Raw genomic sequence first — 24,728 nt, 5'->3', positions numbered from 1 at the left:
CGCACCAGGTCAAACCAAAAGTAACAAGCCTCGGTGTCATCTTAGATGCAGAGTTAAGTTTTAAGCCCCATATCAGTAAAGTTACTCAGACAGCCTATTTCCACTTGAGAAACATTGCCAAAGTGCGGCCCTTTTTAAATCAACAAGATGCAGAAAAACTAATTCACGCCTTTATCACTAGCAGGTTAGATTACTGCAATGCACTTTTCACTGGTCTTCCCAAAAAACATCTAAAGAAATTGGCACTCATACAGAACTCTGCGGCTAGACTTTTAACTAAGACTAAGAAGAGAGAACACATCACCCCTGTGTTGGCTGAACTGCACTGGCTCCCTATTTCCTATAGAATTGATTTTAAGGTTATGTTAATTACTTACAAACCTCTGAATGGCATAGCACCTTCATATATCTCTGTGCTTTTAATATCTTATCAACCACAAAGGAAACTTAGATCATCCAATTCTAATCTTTTAATCGTACCCAAAGTGCTCCACAAACAAAGTGGAGAAGCTGCTTTTATCCATTATGCCCCCAAACTATGGAACACCCTGCCTCTGTACATCAAGCAGGTGAGTTCAGTAAATATTTTTTAAAAAGATCTGAAAACATACCTGTACAGGAAAGCTTTTAGTTAACTCATCTTATCCTATAGACTACTTTTTCAGATTATTCTACATCTGCTGCTATTGGTGGGCGCAGCCAGCCAGAAGCAGATGGGCTCCCCCTATTAAGTCAGGTTCTGCTCAAGGTTTCTTCCTGGAATATGGGAGTTTTTCCTTGCCACAGTTGCCATATGGCGTGCTTGTGGGGGGTAAGAGGGTTAAGGCTGCCAGTCTTATTACATGTCATTTTCTATATTTTTGATATGTTGCTGAGTGGATCATAAACGGCCCCAGCAATGAAGAAAAGTGATTGATAATGACTGACTGACTATTATTGTGTTACATGCTTCAAATGTAAAGCACTTTGAGCTGCATTCTGTGTATGAAAGGTGCTATACAAATAAAGCGTATTATTATATATTATTATTATAACTTGTATAAGATTAACGTAGCCTACCTACAGTAAAAACCAATCATGTCCGATAAACATTCTCAGATTTATTTCGGCTTCAAGAAGAAATGGGAATTACATGTCACGCAGAAATCATACACGCATTCTCTGCGGTAAACTACAGTGTTGTCCTTGTAGGAAGCGTCTATTATCTTTCCAACCCACTTTAGATTAACTTCCAACAAAATTACGTCTCACTGCAACGATGCGCCATCTGGTGGACAAACGACTACGTAACGCCAATACTGGAAATGCAGTCAAATTATGATGAATATTTGGTTTTCCTTTAATCCTACTGAATTTGTAATTATGTATCGGCCGTTCTAATTGCCGATACTGATAGTATGTGCGTGCCTGTGTGTGTGTGTGTGTGTATATGTGTGCACCACCATCTACAGGCCAATGAGTGTACAGTCAATACATGTACACATAACTTAATTGTTTTAGACCCCCCCATGGATGAAATTCTAAAAAACTTATATACCCCCAGAGAATGTCAGGTTAATCATACACATAACATTTGGTGCAGTTCTGAACATTAACTGAAGAGAGGGGCGATTAAAGCAGAATTGGATTTTCATTTTTTACTGGGGGGGGGGGGGGGGGTGCAAATCACAAATGAGTGATTATGGGCTAGGTTGATGTGGGCCCTTGAGACCAACATACCATAAAAATGTATTCATCCTCGGTGCCACGGTTCAGGTAGTTATTTAGGAAAAATGGCATTTTTGGGGTTTCGGGGGGCCCAGTGCGGGGGGGAGTGGCCCCCGGGGACCAAATGAAATGTTTCCGTAAAAGTCTAGTGGGGCTACATACCCACCAAATTTCATGTGCCCCGGTGGTTCGGTGTCCCGGGTATCGTTGACCAAAAATTCAGGAAGTAGATGAGGGAAAAAAAAAAAAAAAAAAAAAAAAATTCCCTATATGACCGCTTCGCTAGCGGCGGTCATAATAAACACTTATATCAGTCTGTGTGGAACAAGTCTCACTTTTTGAATGGAATTAATGAAATAAATCAACTTTTTCATGATATTCTAATTAGGATATGACCAGCACCTGGTCCGTGCAGGCCCGTGGACCGTGGCCTACTGGTTAGCACTTCGGACCTGTAACAGTAGGCACGGCTGAAGTGCCCTTGAGCAAGGCACCAACCCCTCACTGCTCCCCGAGCGCCGGGATTAGTGTGTGCTTCACCTCACTGTGTGTACACTGTGCACACAGTGCACTAATTGACGGATTGGGAATAATGCAGAGACCAAATTTCCCTCAAGGGATCAAAAGAGTATATATACTTATACTTATACCTAGTAGCTAGCCTACAACTACTGTAGCCTATACTGTAGGCTAGTCGTTCCATAGCTGTCGCTGTCTCCAATATAGGACTACAGCAGGCTTTCATGTGCTCACACAAAAGTTTTGCGTGAGGCTGAGCACCTGAAAATTTCATGTGACCACATGAAACTAAACTTTTTTTTTTAGCTCATGTCATGTCCCCTTAGGTATGATCCAGATGCTCCAGGTGAAATTCTCTCATTCCTAATTCACAGTAGGCTAGTGATTCTTGGTTGAGGGCGGCTCTCTCACATGCTCATGAAGTTCTTCGAATGTGGTTGGCCTCCGATAACCACGAATGCGCTGTTCGACAATCTGCTGCCCTTATGCTATCCTCAGGGATGACTGATAGTTTTCTGTTTATCTGTTATTGCAGGGTAAGGAGCTATACATGTCTTTCTCATAATTGTGACATGGGTGTGAGCTATTTTCAGACTTGGCATTACCAAGGGTGGTTCTGTCGCACACGAGCCTGTTCATCATTTGAGGTATGTAGGCTACCTCTGTATTGCTTAATGTGCTAGGTCAACTATGTCGATGCTAGGAATCGCTCTGTCAACACAAAGCAAATTACACTGGCTACTCTCAAAATATTGTTGGTATTATATTTAATTACTGCAGATCATTATTTAATATAGCCTACTACTTAATAAAATGGTTTCAAGCCCGTGTCTACCCCATGAGGGGCGCGAGTAGTCGTTCCCTACCCCCTACCAACAAGTGGGTCGCTAACAGCTTCCTAGCCTAGACAGCTCAAGCTTACCGAAGACACCTCAAAAGATAAACAGGCTAGGCAATTGCCTTTATAACAGCATTTACATTTAATTTAATTTAACATACACTTCTATCCAAAGCGACTAACTTAATAGCAGCCATGTTAGGGCAAGCACAGATATAATTAGCTTAATGTTAAGGAAGATCTGTTCAATAGAAGTGTAGCAGAATCAGAACTGTAATTCATGAGAATGAGTAACACCTGGGCCTGCCATATATTTAATGTAAAACATGGCTGCTGTGAAAAAGGGCAATTTCAGGTCTCTATTTCAGTCGTAGTCATACTTGATCGTTTAGCTGGCAGTGGTAGCTGGCGGACTAATGTGTAACTGACAGATAGGTGGCGCTGAATTCAATTGGTGATACCATAGACCTTCTGTGTGACTTCTTTCATTGTAAAACAAACCAGTTTTTCAGATTTTTCTTCCTCAGATTTAATATGAACTCAAAAAGTTTTCGAGCCAGCCAGGAGTCGAACCTAGAATCTTCTGATCCGTAGTCAGACGCGTTATCCATTGCGCCACTGGCCCGATGATGGGCTTGAACATAGCATTAGCATTTAGCATCAGCAATGATTCACTATAAGTGGTAAATCGCTTTGAAATGACAGCACTTCACATAACACAAATACATTGTTACAACATTATTCATATCGTTGTTGATACCATTTAAATCCCATTCGGTGTTAATACGTTAACATTAAATTAGAGAATCGTAGCCAATGGCACACATACCGGAAAAGGAAAGCTGTGTTTGTGTTCACTTGAAGTGCTCCTGCTGCTGGCGGGAGTTTGAAGTGGGTTGGTTTACAGAAGATATTGGAGATTTGGTAAATTATCTTAATCTATATACAAATGATATCAATGACGAATTCACAAATAATTTCTAAACTCTATATTGTCACATCCGTTAATGCTATGGTACAGGGTTGTTGCTGATTTGGCTACCCTGGCGAGTTCGCTAACTTGGCGATAGTTGCTTCAACTTGACTGTTCAACTTTATTAACGTTAGCTCAACCTGCTAGCCTGCTGTCTTATCTATCACTAGAACTAACAGGAACGTTATTTAACTCTTGCCCACCCACATAACGTTTTAGATGACATTATCTATGTAGCAGTCTATAAAAGTAGAAACTAACGTAGGGTGACCAGATTTGTCGGAACTAAAACCGGGACACTTAGTGCGTGACCGCGTTTAACGTGAAGAGAGATATTTTTTCTTTAAGCCCAAATGGTATACGGGGTTCGGGGGTATCACCCCCGAGAAAATGTATGAAATATTGTACGCGAACACACAAGTTCTGCGCACTTTCAGTCAGAGAAAAAGGTCCTGTAGGCCTACTGTATGCCTAACGAGTGCCAGACATGCATGAAAACATTTAACTCACAGTCATTTTGAGAATGATGACTTTCTCTTCAACATTGTCGTAGCGTAGCCTAAACGTTAAAACGAGGCAGAAATGAAGAGGCATGCAGCAATGTTTACGGATACATTGTAACGTTGGTTGCAAAGATTATGCAGACTGCTATTGACTGACACACGCACGCACGCACACATTATCGAAATCATACGCCGCTAGTCTTTCTACATGGGTTTAGTTAATGATCGGGCTATAATAAGATCATGCCGGCTATGTAATCTCTGAAAAACCGGGACATTTTAATAGTGGTTGGTGTAAACCGGGACATTTTAGCATCCCGACAGGCTTTTGTCGGGACTCGGGACACGCATCTCAAAATCGGGACTGTTCCGGTTAAACCGGGACGTCTGGTCACCCTAAACTAACGTTAACACGTAAGTTAGTTCATTTTATTAAACGGTAATTGTACGTTAACGTTAGCATTTTCATTCTCAGTTGCAGCACGTACGTCTCAAGTACGCACGGATGAACCATAAAATCAAAGCAGTGCAAAGAAAAATAGACCTATAGAAATTCAGCATGGATGTTGACATTGAAAAGATCACCAGCCTGTCGGAGAGGGACAGTACACATGAGCTACAGAAATACTTAAGCTCTGTGACGGCTGAGCAGGTGGGTGTCCCATACTGTGGTCAAAAGTTGCTAACCTTGCATGCATGCATTCATTTGAAGCACACTGAAAAATATCCTCTACTCACCATAATTTTCAGCTCACTACATTGATTACAAACACTGCACTTAAAGGCAAAGATATTGGGGCCCTCATCAAAGCCACCTTTAAAGGTAATACAACAGCACTAAATATTTTACAATTGCAGTGGATTATTATGCATTTGTGAAAATACCCAACACTGTTTTACTTAGGCTCTCCACCCAGTGTTGCTGATGGGGTGTCGAGGCGGGCCCTGCTGTACCAGCACTGCATCTCTCTGTGCGACTCAGGGGACTTGCAGACTGAGGTGGCCTCCGATATCATGGGCTTGCTGATGTTGGAGGTAAGTGTTTGATGGAGTTGTTTGCATATTCACCTTGATCACATTGATTGATTGATTGATTGATTGGTTGGTTGATTGATTGAAGTTTACAGACTCTGCCTCTGTTTCCTAGACACACAGCCTCCCTGGGCCTTCCCTGGCCCAGCTGGCTTCTCTGTATGTAGATTCCATCAAGGCAGGGATGATGGGAAATGGAAAGTCATTGGAGCTTTTTCCAACCATTTTAACCGCACTTGCAGGAACCGAGGCCCTCGCCTATGGCAAAGGTGAGAGTGCAACAATTACTTCAGACAAAATTTTAGGAGAACAAGCAGAAATTTAAACTGACCTGCAACACAGTTATTTACATTTCCCCCCATTTCAGTTACTGATAAATGCTTTGAAATGGCAATGTGCTGTTAGTTCCAGTCAAACTATTAACTGATTCCACTGAGGTGGCAATATCTCATCCCCACTTCAACTGGTTTCTGCTAGTAATCACTCCGCATTTTTATTCCATTCATTCGAAACCAGAGAGCAGCAATTTCATAACATTACATTTGACAGTTTTGGAGGGAGAAAATGAAATAGGATAGCCTAGAAATCTAGATGCACCCTAGCAGCAGCAAATATAATTTGAAGCCAGGGTAGTCTAGCAACTCTGTTGGCTTGCGAGCTGGAAAAATGAAACAGGCCAATCGCATCGTTTATGGAGTCGGCGACGGTGAATTTCCTTGTGAATTTCCTGCTACTTGAAAACAAAGACGATGGATGCTGCTGCTGGCGAACAGCGGTCTTTGAATTGTGACTTGAGTTAAGCTTTTTTTCAAATTGGTAAAAGTTTGATGAACTAGCCAACTAGCTCCGCTGGTGGGAAAATGCAAGGGACTCATGACAAGACAACCGTCTATCCCATCCCTCGGGTTGAGCTGTGCCTGTGTTAAGTTCCCAGACCCTACATCTTGATGTGGGTCTGGCTTGTCAGGCTAGAAATAGGGTTCAGGTTTAAGGGAAACTTGGCAGGATTAACTATATTTCCCCCTCTGCTGGAGAAGTTGTGCATTATGCTATTTCAAACTGTGGAAAAAGGTAACGATAAAGCACATGGATTTACAAGCAAGCGAAACAGTTAGCATAAGTTCGGCAGAATAATGTGGATGTTACGAAGGTAAGAAACACTATTTAAAACGAGTTTCTTGTTTCTCACTTCTCTTACCGGGACGGTAGTCCCAATGTTGCAAGGTTGGTTTTCCGCCTGGGGACGCTAGGGGGAGCTGGGAAAGTCATTTTCATTGGAACAGGTCATTTGACCATCCAAATGATTTCTAAGCGGGTTTATTAAGTTGAAATAGTTGCCAAGTCCCCTTTAAAGGAGAAATCTGGCTGATTTTTACATGGATCTTGTAAAAATGGGGCTTCTTTTGTCATCTCTGTCTGTAGGAGAACTGAGTGGGGAGGAGTATAAGAAGCAGCTCATCAACACTCTCTGTTCTAGCAGGTGAGCACAGCCCCATTTCAAATACTGTGTTAGAACACTATAGGTTAATAGAATATGCATAATTCATCTTCATATCTTGGTTGTGTCACATATAGGTGGGATCCACAGTGTGTCATACACTTGACTACCATGTTTAGGTAAGAGCCTAAGGTCATATGATTTCATTCTCCAATACTGCTTGAATCAACACAATGAACTGGCAAACGGGGGCTATTCAAAAAGTGTTGTTGTCATAAACATCATTTTTGTGTTGTGAATCCTAATTCAATGGTGACTTTTCCTGTGACCAGGGATGTGCCCTTGTCTCCAGAGGAGCTGCAGTTCGTTGTAGAGAAGGTGCTGAGAATGTTCCAGAAGATGGAGCTCCAGGAAATCCCCCCTCTGATCTATCAGCTCTTGCTGCTGTCGTCCAAGGTTAGGAAATTATTGTGACTGAGATAAGTTCTATATGCACGGTGTGTATATGCTATTTATTTTTAGCATGTAATACAACCAAAACAATTTTCTCTCTCTCTTTCAGTCTTTGAAAAGTCAGTCTTTTGCTCTTCTCTGTTTCAGGGTTGTAAAAAACAGATTCTGGAGGGAATTGTACAATATTTTAAGCACCAGGATGAACAGCAGAAATCAGAGCAGATGGAGGGGGAGTGAGTATTGCTCTGGGAGCTCTTACTTATTCTGTGTGAAGCTCTTGAAAGCTGTCACTCGTGCTGTTGACTTGTGAATACAGTGAGAGTTCTGGATGGATTCTAAACTTTAAGGACAGCTGATGTCCTTTAAGTCACATACCATTTCAGTTAAATTACAGTAAATAATCTTTATGGTACCTGTATGTCTATGCTGTTCATGAACCTTCTAGTATTAAGTTATTGTTGTATTGGCACCAGTTGGATATCCGTTCGTGTCCCTACTGTTAGGTGGAGGTTTTTCATTACAGGAAAATCTGTGAGTTCACACTAGGCTCATGTGTTACAGGAATCTGGATGTCGAGGTGCAGTCCATCCCTCAGGACCAGCTGCGGCACGTGGAGGGAACGGCCATCTTGCACATCGTGTTTGCTGTCCGGCTTGATTATGAGCTCGGCAAGGAATTCCTCAAAACCATCAAGGTTGCGTTCATTGTTGTTATATCTGCTGAACCAGCAGACTGGCAGCTCCTTGTTCTGTTCATATGGGCTCAAAGGGATCCGTGGTCACATAGTGTTAAATCTCTGATGTTTGCAGGCAGCTCTGGGTGAGCCGTCACGAGTGCTCTGCTCCTTCAGCATTGCCCTGCTGCTTTCCTTGTCTCGGATTCAGCGTCTAGAGGAACAGGTACTGATTCCATTCCTGCCACTGGCTTCTGTGCTGTGTAGTGCATTGCTGCCAGCACTCCAGCATGAGTGTGACATGATAATGTCTGATAAGCTGTGCGGGTCTTTCCCTGGGCAGGTGTTTGACTTCCTAAAGGGGGCCATTACAAAGTGCTTCAAGGATGAGCAGGTGCAGCAGGGCTCCAAGTTCTTGCAGGATCTGGTGGCTCCACCCTGTAGCGTGTCCAGCATGATCCTCGAGACTGTGAAAAACAGGTCAGAGTGATATTTTGAAAGCCAGTAGTTGTGGGGTAATTTAATGTGTAATTAAATGTTTAATGATTGTCACGAGGCTTCAAATCATTGGATTGATTAATTGATGCTAATTTTACTGAGTGTATTTATGTATGTAGATTTCTATATTACTGTGTAGGAAGGTGTGACGAGTCAGATCTCTTGATGTTTTCAGTGTGTTTGGTTGGGACCATGTTACCCAGGGACTGGTGCAATTAGGCTTCATCCTCATGGACTCATTTGGGCCCAAGCCTGGGCCCTTTGGAAAGACTACAGAAGTCCCCAACTCCTTAGCCAGGAGCCCAACTCAACTGGCCTGTCAGCTTGGTGGCCAGGTCCTCTTGGAGGGCTTCAAGGTAATACTCCAGTGTAATACTACAGAACCACACTTCTTCACTTAAATCTTTGTACGCATTAAAAACTCATTTAGCATTTTGAGTCAATAACATCTTGAGCAGTTACAAGGACTTTATTTTTACATATGGCATGTTTAAAAAAATACATACTCTACAGAACTTGTGGGATAGGCAGATTTACAATAATGAAAAAAGTAAGCTGCAAGTTAGTTATTGTATTTTTAGGTGTGAAATTGTTGTTGTGTGTTTGTAGATGCATGAGCAAATCAGAGGAGAGATTCTTGAGCAGGTCCTGAATCGGCTGGTCACAAAAACAGCATCTCCAGTAACTCATTTTATCGGTGAGGTTATCTTCTACCTCTACAATTGGATGTGCATCTGTTTTTTTGTTTTAGATTGTACAGTGTCCATTTAAAAAACTGAGAGGGGAAAGCAAAAAAAAATGTTGTGCCATGTTTAGGTCCACTGTCATGATAGATAGATAGCCTTTATTGTCATTGTACAGTTGCTTGTACAACAAAATTTGTTTTGCTACATCTGATAAAGTGCATTTGGGATAAAAACAAGAATGAATAAATACTTAGGAACAGTGAAAGTGGTGTTGTAATAAATAAATAAAAATAGAGAAATAGATTGTAGCCTTCAGTACACTACTGTCACCCTTATTGCTCACCCATTGACCCCCATCCTAGATCTTCTCTCCAGCATGGTCACTTCTGCTCCCATGATCCTCCTGGAGTCCTCCTCCAAGGTGTTGGAGACTTTCGACCAGCTGTCTTACCTTCCACTCAGCACCGTGGAGGGGCTCCTGAAGGCTGTCCAGGTGAGAGCACATCCTCCATCTTGACATTTACTTCATGCCTTTGGAGAAGGTTAAAGGATTTTATCTGGAAAAATGTAACTGCATGACCAGGTTGGTCAGCAATGAAAGTTGTGTTAATTAGGTTTCAGGGCATTTCACAGAATTTGTTCTGTTAAAAGTAACAAATGATATTTTATGTAGTGCTAATTTTGGTGATTGTTCTATCTTGGTCTTGCTGGACTTGAAAGCTGCATTTGACACTGTTTCAAATGTTCAATGAGTACATCGTGGTCAACACTGTTGGAATCAAAAGTTTGTCTCTGAACTGGTTTAAGTATAAGTATAAGTATATATACTCTTTTGATCCCGTGAGGGAAATTTTGGTCTGCATGTATCCCAATCCGTGAATTAGTGAAACAGACTCAGCACACAGTGAACACAGTGAGGTGAAGCACACACTAATCCTGGTGCAGTGAGCTGCCTGGGGAGCAGTGAGGGGTTAGGTGCCTTGCTCAAGGGCACTTCAGTCGTGCCTACTGGTCCGAGTTCGAACTGGCAACCCTCCGGTCACAAGTCCGAAGCGCTAACCAGTAGGCCACGGCTGCCCCCCAAATCTTATATCAAACACAGGACTTTTTTCCCATTCCTCTTCTGCATCAGCTGCTATTGTGTTTGTGTACACAACATTTCATTGAATTATTATGCAGATGTCTACAACAGTATTTACCTCTTAATCTTGCGAATCTTCAATGTGTCTGACAGGCCTCCAATGTGTCTGAAATACTGTGTGTTTGAGTGTGGTGTGGTTTCTCATTTATTGTAAAGCTCTTTGGTTTTACAATCGCTATATAAATACAATGCAATTCCTTACTTAATTAATGTGGTTGTTTTCTCCCTTCTCCCAGCCACTTCTGAAAGTTAGCATGGCGTTGAAGGACTCCTTGATCATTGTGCTCAGGAAAGCCATGTTCTCTAGGTACTGAACTGCTTCTGTCATTTTGTCATGCTGCAGCTATATGTGCATCTCAACCATATATTAATCAGCTGCGTACTGTGTCTTTTTATAATTTGTCTTCTTTACTTTCTCTAAATGTTCCGCTATTGGCCTCTGTAGTCAGCTGGATGGGAGGAAGTCTGCTGTGATGGGTTTCCTCTTGCTGCTGAAGAACTTCCGGGTCCTGGGCAGCATAGCCTCAAGCCAGGCCAGCCAGGCTATCACATCCAGCCAGGTAGGCCATGGTGGCTCTGCTGGAGCTCTTGCTATGCTCCTGTTACCTTGACTCCAGTTTTACTTGGTGTGTTTTTAAATGTGTTTTCTCTCAGGTCCAGGCAGACGTCCACTCACGCTACAATGCAGCGGCCAACGAGGCCTTCTGCCTGGAGATCCTCAGCAGCCTCCGTCGCTGTCTCAGCCAGCAGGCCGACGTGCGCATCATGCTGTATGAGGTCACTATCTATTTTATACAGTCCAAATCCTGTACCCCCTTATTTACTAGGGACGCATGTTATGTACGATATCGGTATTAGCAGATAACAGTTTCAGAATTGTTGGCATCTGCAAATACGAATATTTCTGCCGATATTCCTGGCAGGTAAATCTACAAGACTGTAGTTGGCACAGCCTATTGGGGTTTCAGTGGAAGTGTCATCATACAGATCTGTTCATGTTTCGTCAAAGAACAGAACACGCTAAGCATGAGCACAACCGCAGCTTTTCCAACTCCAGGCCTGAAGAGGGCAGAGAACCCAAATGCATGAGTGGACCTAATGATTTAGCCAGCACTGCTGGAAGGACTGCTTTTACCTGCGCACCTGCCAGATAAGCGTGGGTATACAATGTTTGGGGTTAGCTTAGCCACCCTTTTGCTTGGATTCCTCAACCTGAAAACAAGAAACACAGCTCATTGTTCAACCCTAAAGACGCAATTGGTTATCAACCTATTCCCTAGTCCGTAGTCCCTAATCCTATGTCATTCAATTCATTCAACTCTATTCAACAATTCAACTTTTTCAGCATATTACCAATGGCATCAAAACCATCTGGAAGAAAAATACAGCAAAAAGGAATTGAGTTGTCCCTTTGCATCCTTCATGTGTTGAGCAAGCCGTTTTCAAGTTTGGGCAGAGCTGAACTGATTGCAACACCAGGACAACTTGACAGTTCAAATAGGATTCATTTTTATTTTCAAATGTCTTATCAAATTACTTATTTTACATCCAATATTCAATCCAATCCAATTCAATTCACTTCCTATTCTGGAGTCATTAAGATCAGTACATTAACATCAGGTGTCCTTCTCAGGGTTTCCATGATGTTCTGCGACGCAACTCCCAGCTGGCCAGCTCCATCATGCAGACCCTTCTCTCCCATGTGTGTGAGCTCTTCAGTTGGAGGGGGGGGGGTATTCAAATAGCTGTTGTGTATGTCAAGGACAGGACAGCATGTTGATCTCCTTAATATTGACTGTGTTTCAGTTGAGACGCTACTATGAGCCAGAGCAGGACTTGCTTCCTCCAATGAAACTGGAGCCCTGTATTAGTGCACAAGGAGACCAGGTGTTCCTCCAAGAACCTCTGGTAATCTATAGCCACCAAGTCTCATATTTGCATTGACCACGTCTGTCTGTATATGTGTGCAGCTTGTGCCAGGCCACTTCTTTAAATCCCCTCATTGCTTAAACTGTAATGCAGTCCACTTTGGTCCACTCTGACTGCCAGGCCAATGACTTTCTGTCTTTCTGTCTGTCAGGCCCACCTGCTCTCCTGCACAGTCCACTGCTTGCTCTGGCACCAGGGGCTGCAGGCAAGAAAACCTTTAATAGAAGACGAGGAAGAGGACGACGATGATGATGATGAAGGAGGGTTTCAGGCAGAGCTGCAGACGATGCTGGAGAGCATGACCAGACGCATGGTGAAGAGCGAGCTGGAGGACTTTGAACTGGTGTGTAGAGATGGTCTTCAAAGATGCATGAGGTGGTCAGTTGAAGTTAGAATAAGTGTTGAATGTGCCCAGCTTTACTCAGTGGAACGTGATGGTCTGTGTGCAGGACAAGTCAGCTGAGTTCTCCATGGCCTCCAGTGTGGGCGTCAGGAACAGCATCTTCGCTACGCTGCTGATGGGCCTCTATGAGGTTCTCATCGAGTACAACTTCACTACCGCCAACTACAAGTAACCCCCCCCCTCTTCATGATTAGCTAGTTTCAACATAGTGGTGATGATGATAAGGAGGAAGATGATGATGATACTGATTATTGTTTGCTCTGTGTGTTCTCCTGAGCAGCAAGAACTGCTTTGAGGAGCTCCTGCAGCTCTTCAGCCGGTACCAGAAGCTGTGTGAGATCGTGAAGGAGAAGGCGGGAAAGGGCAGGGCGTCCAGCAAAGCCCCACGCAGCCTGCTGTCCCTGGGCTTCATCTCCTCACTGCTCTATGCTCTCTTCAGGTACCAGCCTCCGTTACTATTGTCTGCCTTCATATCACCACTGACTACATTATACTGTCTGCCTCTGCTTGCACGGGTGAAAGCTGGCAAAGTTAGAATCTGGTACGTTAGTTTGCATGAGTGTATGCATGTGCCAGCACCACCAGACTTGTAGTTAACAGGCATGCAAACTCCTCACCTTTCGGCGAAATTCGCCGTTTTGAATCCAAAATGACTGACTTACGTGGTTTGTGCACTGCAGAACCGATGAGAAAATATTTAGGGGGGGGGGGGGGTCAACGTGAGCTGAGTTTACTATTGTGCAGACGCAAACACATCTTGGTGTTGCCAGAGCGCCATTAAAAATTTCAGCAACGAATGTTAGGCTATGTGCGTTTACTAAACATCAGTGGACGCTTGTTTCTGCAGAGGCAACGTGAACAGAACGCTCGCGCAGGTATAGCCTCCTTTTGTGAGCGCAGATAGGCCTAGATGCATCTGAAATGTCAGCTGGAATGTGAGCACGGCGAGGAGAGGTGCCTAGAGATGTCACAGGTGGGCTAGTTGAAACTTTCAACTTCTGTTAGCAAAAGACGTTGAGATTAGTGTAGCAACGTAGCATTGGCAGTTTTGTTTTAATGTTGTTAAAGTTAGCGATATGAGACAGAAATATAGACACAACGAGTTAATTTGATGAATAGGTTACGTGCTGTACTTGGTCTAGATCGGCAAAAGGTGAAGCAAATACACAGACCTTATCAGTATAGCAAAGGCTAATGTGAATAACCTAAAGAGTTAAATGTCTCCTAAACTGGGCTGTGCAAAACGTTTAACTCTTTAATTATTCACATTTAACTCTTTAATTATTCACATTAGCCTTTGCTATACTGATCTTTGCTATACTGATCTTGCTCAGAGACAAAATCAGTGTTGATTGACATGTCTTTAAGAAACGTTCAGTGACCTGATCTGAAGTAGCCTGTGCCTATAGGGTAGGCTACAGTTTAACATGTAGTGTGAACACTATTCACACAACACAACTTTATTGGTTGGTTAAACAAACTAACTAGCACAATGCCACAATCTGTAAGTAACCTAGGCTGCAGGATAACACTTGTTATGAAACCGTGTGCCTCCACAACACACCCACCCCCCTCTCCACCAACATTATAAATCAATTGCACCATATTGCTATGTAGCATAGTAATGTTATACACCATTTGAAACCTTGGACACTTGGGAATCCATATATGACAACCTTTTTCATGTACAATCTGTATAGTGCTTTACATTGTCAGATTAATCTTACTATGTCTCAATTAAATTGTATCAAATTGCCCTCCTCCCCCTCCGGTGCTTCCCTACCTTCTAGCTGCAGTGTGTATCCTTATCAATAAGATAGATGCAGCAAATTGGGTATTGAAATAGTCAATATTTTTATCCATTGTTTTATCCAATATTTGTTGTGCAGATGTATAATCCATCTTACCCACACCCATTGAACCAACAAAGAAAATGCAAAGACATTTCTGTAATTATTCCATAGTGTAGTCCTTCCATCAGAACCTCTGACAAACAATCCAAATAGTCCAGAAACCACACAGTAAGGCTTTTATTGTATATGCAGTATGCATTTTGAGTAACCAAAAGTCCTATGGGGAGTTTCCATTGGGCATTTTACAAAACGCATGAGCATACCTTAGCAAATAATGGTCTAAATCAGTGTTTTTCAACCTGTTTTGTGCCACGGCACACTTTTGACACTTAAAATGTCCCACGGCACACTAACATCCTATGTGAAGAAAAAATAAACATACCATAGCCTAAAATTTCAAATAATACACAGATATGGCCTTATTATGGCTTCTATGCAAGACCTGCTCAATAAAACAAGCGCCCTCTGTTTCATTTGTAGGTGACTATATCTAATTTAATTGTTGTTATGAACTAGATATGTGATGATTCTATGAATACTGGATATGGGGCCCCCGTTGTACAATGCCTGCATACCACAAATAGTGCAATCATACAATCAATGAGAGCATGTGGTTATAAATTCTTTGATGCAACTGTTGCTTTTCTGGACCAGTAAGTGACATTTGGGTAATTTTCTGCGGCACACCTGATGATCTCTCACGGCACACTAGTGTGCCCCGGCACAGTGGTTGAAAAACACTGGTCTAAATGACTCATTTTTCATTTTATTTTGATCTACTTTTGCACACGGCTTCACAAGACCTGGTCTAGACACAAAAATGCCCATTCCATAGGAAGTTAAAACATTTCAAATCGATTTTACAAATTAGTCTAGTCTACCCTATTTTATATAATGTTAGTCTGAAATAGTGTGTGTCTCAAGCAAGTTTCACCTGGTTTGGTTCAACAAATATTCAAACTTATCATCTTTATTCTAATACTATGCCTACTATGTCTTCATGTCCAATAGGCCTGAAATCTTCAGAAATGTCTGAACTTCAGGCACAGAGAAAAAAGAAAGAAAGAAAACTCATGTAGATTGCTTAGGAGGAGAGGAGGGCCATGCTGAAGCATGCTGCCAAAGTGCAACGGGCCCCTCACACTTAAGGAGAAATAGGAGAAGAAGACACTTTTTTTATATTCACTTATTTGTATCATACATATGATATTTTTTGCCACAACACATTTTTTAGTGATTTTATAGTTTGTTTTCTTTGTAAATCTCTGGTTTTGGGCCATTTCATACTCCGTGGAAGCTATGCACTATTGTCACTTCGCTTGCCCTTCTCACCTTTTTCACCCCTGACCAGTTTGCATGCCTGAGTTAAGTATAGTATAAGTATATATACTCTTTTGATCCTGTGAGGGAAATTTGGTCTCTGCATTTATCCCAATCCGTGAATTAGTGAAACAAACTCAGCACACAGTGAACACACAGTGAGGGGAAGCACACACTAATCTCGGCGCAGTGAGCTGCCTGCAACAACAGGGGGGTTAGGTGCCTTGCTCAAGGGCACTTCAGCCGTGCCTACTGGTCGGGGTTCGAACCGGCAACCCTCCGGTTACAAGTCCGAAGCGCTAACCAGTAGGCCACGGCTGTCCCTAGTTAGGGATGTAACGGTATGAAAATTTAACCTCACGGTTATAGTGACCAAAATTATCACGGTTTTCAATATTATCACGGTATTCCTAAAAGTGTGTTCAATATGTTAAGAAAGCACTGATAGGCCTACACAATCTGAAATAGTTTCAAAACGTGTCCCGTTCACTTTTTTCTTCATGTTTAATTAGCTATGTGCTTATAGCTTAACTTACCCTACCATAACTTGGAGTTTGCTATTTCTGTTATTTGGATCCAATGAGATCAAAGTTAGCGTTCAAAATAAAACTTTAGGCTACTGTATTCTCCTGATAACGTGAGTGGAATGGATTTAATGTGGACGCAAACATAAAAAGACGCAGAGTGGCTACATGATACAGTGCACATTTTGCGGTGAAAATGTTAATAGTTAAAACCATCAATTAGGCAACAGAATCAGTAGGGTTCCAGTTTTATTTCATTTTACCAGGCCTACTATGTCAAAAGCAGGCTCGGATGAAGCTGGGAAGGATTAAACACACTGTTTCCACACCGCAGTAATCAACCGTGATAATTATGATATTTAAAAAGAAAACGGTAATTGTTATCGTCAACATTTTCATTGCGGTTTACCATTATACCCGTAATTGTTACATCCCTACTTGTAGTATGTATTTCTATGTAGTTACTGTATATAGCCTTGCAGGCGTACGCATGTATATGTTCAGTATGTGTTGTAATGTTATACATTTAGACTGTCAACTGAAATTGTGTGTGTGTGTGTGGGGTACAGGGACAGCACTCAAAGCCGAGAGGAGAGTCTGTCCGTGCTGCGGGGTAGTGCGGACTTCATGCGCCATGCAGTGGGTGTGGCTGTGAATAAGATCCAGCAGCTGGAGGAGACTGGGCACACAGACGGCCCAGATGGACACCACGCGGACAAGACATTCCACCACCTCTGTGACATCACTAGGTCTCACTCACATCCGCAAACATACACACATATCATAGACACATACAAACATGGGCAAACAAGACAAAAAAAGCATACAAGACAAAACAAATATTTATGGTCTCTATGGTTTTGAAATATATTGTCTCTGTTTTAGTTTTTTTCTTCAATGTTATGCACTAGATTGTTTAGGATTGTAGTTGCCCATTAAAAAAAATGGCCAGTTCAACATCACGGGTAGACTGACAAGCCAAAACCACAACGTCAGACTGGGTAAACTATTAGAAATAGTTGAGCTATTGGCTGTCTCTCTTTGCCCTGGGTGTAGTGTGCTGATGTGGAGGTACACCAACGTCCCGCCTGCCGTGGAAGATGCTGGGAAGAAGGCTGGCAGCCGCAGTGTGTCTGTGCTGTGCCTGGAGGGGCTCCTGAGGGTCTTCACCACCGTGCAGCAGCGCCACCCCGCCAGACTGGCAGAGCTGCTGGGCACCATTGGTCAGAGAGGCCGCCAATCTTCTCACACCTTGGCATCTCCATAGGCTCACACTCAATATAACATTGTAACTCACCGTCAACTTAAAGGTTGTATCAGCGATAGCGGGGATACATACGTCACTTCTGTTGATGTTCAAACAAAACAGAGAGCTAGCTCGCTACTCCCTCCCCCTCCCTCCCATGCAATTAAAACTCTCCTAAACGTGCATCTCGTCGGTTATTGGTTGAAAACGCTTTATTTTGCTCAGATACGAAAAAAACAACTCTGCTGGTCGTCAAGGAGTGCTACTTCACTTTTTCTGCCAAACAGGTGCACTTCGGCTCAAGGAAAAAGTCACTTTAAGATATGGCTAAACTCAACTTCAGTAGTGACTGTGGTTAAAGTCTTGCCAAAGATCCCAAAGGCACACTGCTTGATATAATTAAAAAGCCTTTAATATGATGGGCTGACGCGTTGCGACTACTGTTTTCTTCAGAGCCAGTACACTTTATTTTGCCTTTGAGGGGTTGCCAACCCTTGTTGGTAGCAATTGTTTTTGTGTACAGATCTCGGAGCCTAGGCTGCCTACAGAGACGTGTTTTTTGATGGCCTGCTTGTGAGGCAGGCAGCTAGCAGATCGTTAGGAAAGATTAGATGAATGTGATCATTTATGTTTGGGCCTTTTTTGGGCCTGAAATCACTGATACAACCTTTAAACCCTAAATATTTTTGTCCCCACCCCTCTTAGTTGGCATGACTGAATATAATTCCAGTGCAGCATCAATAAACAGGTCCTCCCAGTACATCCGATCCTCCTGACTATAATGCTGCCCATGGACGTTTCTGTGACATACATTTACCTTTCTCCCCATCAGATGCTTTGGAGGAGGAGGGCGAGCCAGGCGAGGGCCTAACCGAGAAGCTGTCTTTCTACTTGCGCCAGTTTCAGGTGAGGTCATGGTTCACACCGTCTGACAGGTGTGTTCAAATTCGCAAACATAGGTGAACGTTTGAAAACACTCTGTTAGTTCCCAAACGTTCGTGGAGAACTCGAGGCAGTGCTTTACGCCACAAACGTTCCCACTGCCGAATTTGAGCACACCTCAGGTTTTGAAGCTGAGGTAGATAGATAGATAGATACTTTATTGATCCCCAGGGGAAATTCAAGGTCTCAGCAGCATACATACAACACAAACACATTCTCTAACAGCAGAAAGAGTAATTAAAGTATATAATAAAAAAACACAACTAAGCAATATAATAAGGACAGTACAAGATAAAGAATATGCTAAATATACTAAATACAAATTATACTAACTGACACTTAATACAATATATAAAAATAGTGTGCTTGTGCGTGAGTGTCTCGAGTGTGAGTTGTGTTTTGTCTGGCCTCCATCAGCGCTCCTTGCTGACCCAGCTGAGTGGAGGTGAGGAGGACTTCAGTAGTCGGGAGGCCCAGCTGCTGGTGGGCGTACTGGCCGCGCTCGCATCCCGGCTAGAGCCCGGATCCCCACAGGTACTGAATGATACAGTTAACCTATTAAAAGTCTCATCATAGATCACAGTCATCTCTTATTTGACCCAGTCACCTCATCTCCTTACAAATATGATGTTAAAGACCCTGTAAACTAAAAATAAATGTCTTTCTGAGTCACTCACATCACAGAAAAGGGTCATTAACCATCCAGACAAATTAATAAAAACATTGCCAAGTATTGAATTAGGTTTCAGAATCATGAAATAAATGGCCGGTATACTCTACTTTCAAATGCTGTGGGCAGGTCTGCTGATTGCTACAGCCATGCCCCATTCCAAAAATGTTCTTAACCAACATATTCTAACCATCACAACTCTTCTGAATGCTGAAGATGGGTCTCCTAATGTGTTTTTTGTTCTCAGTTGGACCAGATGATTACCTGGACACTTAAAATCTGCAAGGAGACCAGCTTTGGTAATTTCTCACCAACCTTAACCAGAATTGGCTGACGTTATTTAAAATAATTTAAAATCAAATGACAAAAAACGTCTTATGTATGCTTAAAGGTACTCTAAGAGATGCCACGCGTTTTTTAGGCTAAAACATTTTGTCACTTACTGCCAGGGGCGGAGCCAGAGGGGTGGCTCCGGGTGGCACAGGCCACCCTTGAGATTCGATTGGCCACCCCCAAATCTTAGTCTACGATTGGCCATTAACAAGGTCTAAGGCAGGACCTTTCATGATGCACTTGCAGCAGTTTGAAGTATCAGACGTCAGAAATGTAAGCGGCAAACACGCTTGCCTTTATTGGCCTACAGGCTACTGCTTGTGCGAACACGCAAAGATATCTATTTACCTATTGCATCTGCCAGTGCCTATTTATCTAATCACACACTTAAGTCGCCGCCATTTGATAGGTCATTAAGTGTTAACTGTAGGCTAGGCCTATACTTTTGTAAAAGTGTTTAATGGCAATAATGTCCTAATGTAATGTTAAGAAAACTTTTAATTTATGGTTCATCAAGCTTAGGCCTACTCACTAAACACTCGTCGCATCTAGGCTACAGGTAGCGATATTCTGATGACATGTATGACCATTCAACCAGTCAAGCATTTGTTGTAAAATATTGAAATTATGGGAAGTTTACATAGCTTAGGCTAAACTGTATGTTTCTTTCGTCCCCCATGCCTGTTTTATTCGTCCCAATCAGGAGGGATAAATGAAACATTGCGCACGTTCCACTTTTGCTTAAATAATTCCTGAAAGCAGGGCTGGACTGGCCATCTGGCTTACTTTTTTCTTTTTTTGGCCGAGTCGGTCTTTATAAAGTTAATTTTCCATAGTAGCGCGTGACAACAAAATCATATGCCTGCGTTCTGTTCCCAGAGCTTTTTCTGTCTATGATCTGCAGCGTTTCTCAAATTATGAGCCTCCTCGACAAGTAGATTGCTGGTCTACGGAGCCATGAATTTAAATTACGCCCCACTTCTGTCTGTTATTTGTGGCTAGCGATGGGCAGAACGAGGCTTTGTGAAACAACGAAACGTTCGAAGCAATTGCGCCGGAATTGTGTCGAGGCTTCGAAACAATCCGACACACGTAACTCCATGGTGACATCTAGGGGCCAGTTTTGCTAACATCACATTTTGTCCGTGAAGCACAACTGCTTCAGACGAAGAATATAAATAGCCAACATGGAACGCAAGATTACGTCCACAACCACGTGGTTCAGTGGTTAACACACTTGCATTCGGCCGGAGAGGCCGGTGTTCGACTCCCTGCTGGTGCTTAAAAAATTCAGACTAGTATATGCCTTCAGTAACTAGAAAATTTTTATATCTGCCAGTTACAGATGTTTTGTTATTTCAGTTTCATAGTAGGCCTACATTATCCTTTGGAATATGCTGGAGAGGAAAATGCTACAATGGTTTTAAAATGTAGGCTATGCTTATGGCCCAGGGTTTTTTTTGGGAACATGTTGTAGGGAAATAAAGGATACATGAATGATTTATGTCAACATACATTTTTATTTAGGAATAACAATTGTTCTGCCGTCTTGGCATTTGCCATCATACTTAGGTTTGGATAAACCACTCTCCTCTCCTGCCAGTATTTCAAAGGGTCACTAGACTATATCTATCTAAACTATCGCTCACTGTCGGTCTCTAGCCTGTCAATTAATCTATATCACTAACCTATCAATCACAAGAATGCACTATCAATTGCTATATGTCGCTATATCTCTCAATCTCCTCACAAAAAACCCACAAAGATAGGATGTGTTTGAATGACTTTTAAGCATTCTGGGACTTTGTAATTTAGATCAAACAGGTGTTTACTCGGGTAATTGGCTCGTGCGGTAAGTGTGCCATCTGTCCAAACCAAATTGAAACACCACGAAGCCTCACTTAGCCATGGTCACGTGACATGGGCGTTTTGAACTACACTTCGAAACACTTTCGTTTCGGAAGCTCGACACTGTTTCGAAACGTCAGCTTTGAGCGTCACATCCCTATTTGCGGCACAATTGAATGATATTATAGAACCGCGGACCGAAAGGTTTCCCCGATCAGGAAATACTCCTTAATTCGCAACTTTTTGTAGGCCTAACAGAGGTAGCCTAAATATCGTAATAATAACATTTATTTCACTTGTCTCGCTGGATTGAACGCAGAATGTGAGCTGTTGCACAAATACTGTAGATGAATGAGGGAGGGAGATTTAGTTAACAAAAACCTTAAGTTTTGCCAACATTTTCTCCATTATTATCGTAAAATATGTCTCCATGCAGGGCAGGGCTGGTTCTAACCTAAGCTAGGCTACTATATTTGGGTGGGCTTGTAGAAATTTTGAGTGGGCAACATGGCAAAGCTGTCAAATTGGATCAAAACATAACATAAACACAAAACAAACACAAAACAATCAGTACTACCTAGTTTGAGTTGCTGCAGCCAACAGCCAGGGATAGGCATGTCTGATACATGTATTTAAAATACAAATTTGTATTTTATTTAGTTGGAAAAAAATGACATTATATTTTGTATCAAAATACTTTATAGGTTTGTAGTTTAAAAATACTGCCAAATACTTTTGGTAAAACCAATAACCTACTTTTGGTGATGTGATTTATAAAAGTGCAAAACAATGAATGCAGCACTGGTAAAAGTAATTTGCCCAGAGTTGTTGTGATCAGAATATTGAGGTTCAGGCAGATAAGTAACATGTAGGTTGCTCACACACACAATACACTCCCTCATACCAACCTCAAGTTTCTTGAAAACTGATCATTAGACATGGAACCTATTATGTGGTTGCCCTGCAACAAGTTACCCCACGTGAAAATGTAATTAATAATTTGCCCACAATTGTTGTGATCATAATATTGAGATTTAGGAAGATGAAATTGCTCACATACACAATACACTCCTTCATACCACCCTCAAGAACTTAAAAAAAAATAAACAAATAGACAAAAAAGCAGGTCAAATTATTTTAACAGCTACAAAAATAGATGCGCATAGATATGTTAATATGGGGGAAAATGTCTTGGATGAGTATATTTGTATATCTTCATTTAATAGAATAGAATAAAATGGATTATATTTTAATGTCCCCATGATGGAATTTGTTTTAGCACAGCATAGCCCAGGAACAGACAACTTAGATATTTAACTTTAATATGTTTGTATTATTTTCTTCAAATACAAAGAAATTTTATGTGAGAGTAAGGTATTTGTGTTTTTTTTTTTCCTTTCAATTTATGAGTATGGTGTTTGTGTCTGGTTTCCCTAATGTATTTTGTGCTAATTTCACATCTTGAGCCTGTTTCTGTTTATCTGGATGTTTTGCCTCATGCCACCCTTGAATTAATCAGTGCCTCACCAGTGCTACCCTTGTTAAAAATGTCTAGAATCGCCACTGCTTACTGCAAACATCACCTAACCATCCGTTAGCTGTCTGTGTCCTGAATACACTGTAAACAAAAAAGCAAACAAAATCGCAATCTCTGTGGATAGCCCAGGCTCCAAAAACGGCAACAAAAATAACCTGGGTAAACTTAGCCCATAAAAACTTAACAAACTGTTCCAGCAAATCACAGACAAGATGCGCGTTTAGGAGAGTTTCAATTGCACGGGAGCAGAATGGGAGGGAGGGGGAGGAAGTAGCGACCTAGCTCTCTGTTTTGTTTGAAGGTCAACAGAAGTGATGTTACCCAGCATCGCTTAGAGCACCTTTAATGATCTTATCATTGTGTATAACTTGTTGAGAGTTGGGGTTAGCGGCACAGACTTAAGCTGTGCTCCATCCTTAGAGGACGTGGCTCTGACCAAGGGCCTGCTGTCACTGCTCTTCTCTCTGCTGGCGCTGCAGAGGAGCCCTGTGGCGGAGCTCTGGGAACTCTGCCAGGACATCCACAGCCAACTGGGAGACATCGACCAGGTGAGCGACCGCTCTCCCGCCCACTCACTGGACACATGTTGGACACATTACAGACACTATTGCACGTCCTCACCGCTCTGTCACATGCTTTCATGAACTCTAGTCTGGATATTGATGTAGGCTGTTCCACTTGCTCCACTGATCGCATACACTTTACATGAGATAGTCTTAGCACCTGTGGTTTTCAGTTCACGCTGTGTGTTGCAAACATGAGGAGGATGGATTATTTTGCACAGTAACTGGGACTGATTGTGGTCTTTTGTCTTCCAGGATGTTGAGCTGGAGAAACAGTCTCATTTTAATATTGTCTGCATGAAGACTGCTGCCCCAACAACAGTGAGCACACACTTCTACATAATCAGGATTACCTGAGGCCTTGTTCTTTATACTCGACACATGTACTTTCATGTGTGTTAAGTTAGATGAATAGCCTCATGAATTACTGCTGCATGAGTATCTCTGGATACACACACTCAATCTCTCTCTCTCCATCTCTTCCATTTCTGATTGGCGTTGTGTGATGGCTCTTTTGCAGCTGCTCGTGTTGGCGCAGGTGGGCCGTTTGCTGGATGAGGTGGACTGGCTCATTGCACTGAAGAAAAGCCAGGCAGCTGTGGACAAGAGCAATGCAGGTGAGTCTGACTATCTTACAGCTCTTTGCTTAGGGAAATATTTTCTATTCTGTCAGAGTGATATGAGCAAGGATGTAATCTGATGTTTTTTGGCAGGGTGCTGATGTTAATAACGTTAATTGAGGTTTTCTTCTACATAGTGAATATCATACTAAAATATTTAGTATCACCCACTGAAAAGTTTAGTTTATTGCAAAGGTGTGCAAATGCATACTCATTTCACAGTTGGATACAGGTGTGTATGTAGGATTTTTATTCTGTGTGTGTATGTGTGTGACAGACCTCTCTCAGGCGCCGGGGCAGCAGGATCGTGTGCTGAAGGCGGTGACGCTACAGCTGGGCACGATGCTGACCGCCCTGCACGAGCTGCTGCAGACAGCGCTGCCCCCTGGTGTCTGCAGCGACACACTGCTGCGCGACCTGAGCCGCACCTACGGCCTCCTCACCGCCCTGCTCAAATACGTCAGTCACCTCCTCTGTCT

General features: G+C 42.4%; 1 protein-coding gene and 1 non-coding gene across 2 annotated transcripts in view; one reads left to right on the top strand and one right to left on the bottom strand.

Annotated features, from left to right (window-relative positions):
• Window positions 1-3,616: 3,616 nt before the first annotated feature.
• Window positions 3,617-3,689, bottom strand: trnar-acg (transfer RNA arginine (anticodon ACG)). The gene has a single exon. It is a non-coding gene; the product is annotated as a tRNA-Arg (tRNA).
• Window positions 3,690-3,921: 232 nt separating this feature from the next.
• Window positions 3,922-24,728, top strand: part of fanci (FA complementation group I) — a 22,537-nt gene continuing 1,730 nt past the window's right edge. The window contains exons 1-32 of the mRNA XM_076266331.1: window positions 3,922-3,988; window positions 5,016-5,192; window positions 5,291-5,363; window positions 5,445-5,575; window positions 5,688-5,841; window positions 6,995-7,052; window positions 7,148-7,189; window positions 7,343-7,466; window positions 7,611-7,696; window positions 8,025-8,157; window positions 8,273-8,362; window positions 8,480-8,616; window positions 8,810-8,990; window positions 9,244-9,331; window positions 9,683-9,813; window positions 10,698-10,768; window positions 10,907-11,021; window positions 11,116-11,238; window positions 12,095-12,163; window positions 12,268-12,369; window positions 12,542-12,733; window positions 12,840-12,961; window positions 13,074-13,232; window positions 17,060-17,239; window positions 17,547-17,713; window positions 18,569-18,642; window positions 19,096-19,212; window positions 19,596-19,647; window positions 23,487-23,614; window positions 23,885-23,950; window positions 24,150-24,246; window positions 24,527-24,708. Of these exons, the coding sequence (XP_076122446.1) occupies window positions 5,100-5,192; window positions 5,291-5,363; window positions 5,445-5,575; window positions 5,688-5,841; window positions 6,995-7,052; window positions 7,148-7,189; window positions 7,343-7,466; window positions 7,611-7,696; window positions 8,025-8,157; window positions 8,273-8,362; window positions 8,480-8,616; window positions 8,810-8,990; window positions 9,244-9,331; window positions 9,683-9,813; window positions 10,698-10,768; window positions 10,907-11,021; window positions 11,116-11,238; window positions 12,095-12,163; window positions 12,268-12,369; window positions 12,542-12,733; window positions 12,840-12,961; window positions 13,074-13,232; window positions 17,060-17,239; window positions 17,547-17,713; window positions 18,569-18,642; window positions 19,096-19,212; window positions 19,596-19,647; window positions 23,487-23,614; window positions 23,885-23,950; window positions 24,150-24,246; window positions 24,527-24,708 (3,537 nt within the window). The 5' untranslated portion in view covers window positions 3,922-3,988; window positions 5,016-5,099. The remainder of the gene's footprint in view (window positions 3,989-5,015; window positions 5,193-5,290; window positions 5,364-5,444; window positions 5,576-5,687; window positions 5,842-6,994; window positions 7,053-7,147; window positions 7,190-7,342; window positions 7,467-7,610; window positions 7,697-8,024; window positions 8,158-8,272; window positions 8,363-8,479; window positions 8,617-8,809; window positions 8,991-9,243; window positions 9,332-9,682; window positions 9,814-10,697; window positions 10,769-10,906; window positions 11,022-11,115; window positions 11,239-12,094; window positions 12,164-12,267; window positions 12,370-12,541; window positions 12,734-12,839; window positions 12,962-13,073; window positions 13,233-17,059; window positions 17,240-17,546; window positions 17,714-18,568; window positions 18,643-19,095; window positions 19,213-19,595; window positions 19,648-23,486; window positions 23,615-23,884; window positions 23,951-24,149; window positions 24,247-24,526; window positions 24,709-24,728) is intronic.

The sequence above is a fragment of the Alosa pseudoharengus genome, unplaced genomic scaffold, assembly GCF_046254945.1.
Source record: "Alosa pseudoharengus isolate Yale_2024_CS ecotype anadromous, Long Island Sound unplaced genomic scaffold, YU_APseudo_1.1 YU_APseudo_1.1_scf_10, whole genome shotgun sequence".
NCBI lineage: Eukaryota > Metazoa > Chordata > Actinopteri > Clupeiformes > Clupeidae > Alosa > Alosa pseudoharengus.
Note: the sequence above shows the minus strand (reverse complement) of the source record. Positions and strands in the feature narration are given on the sequence as shown.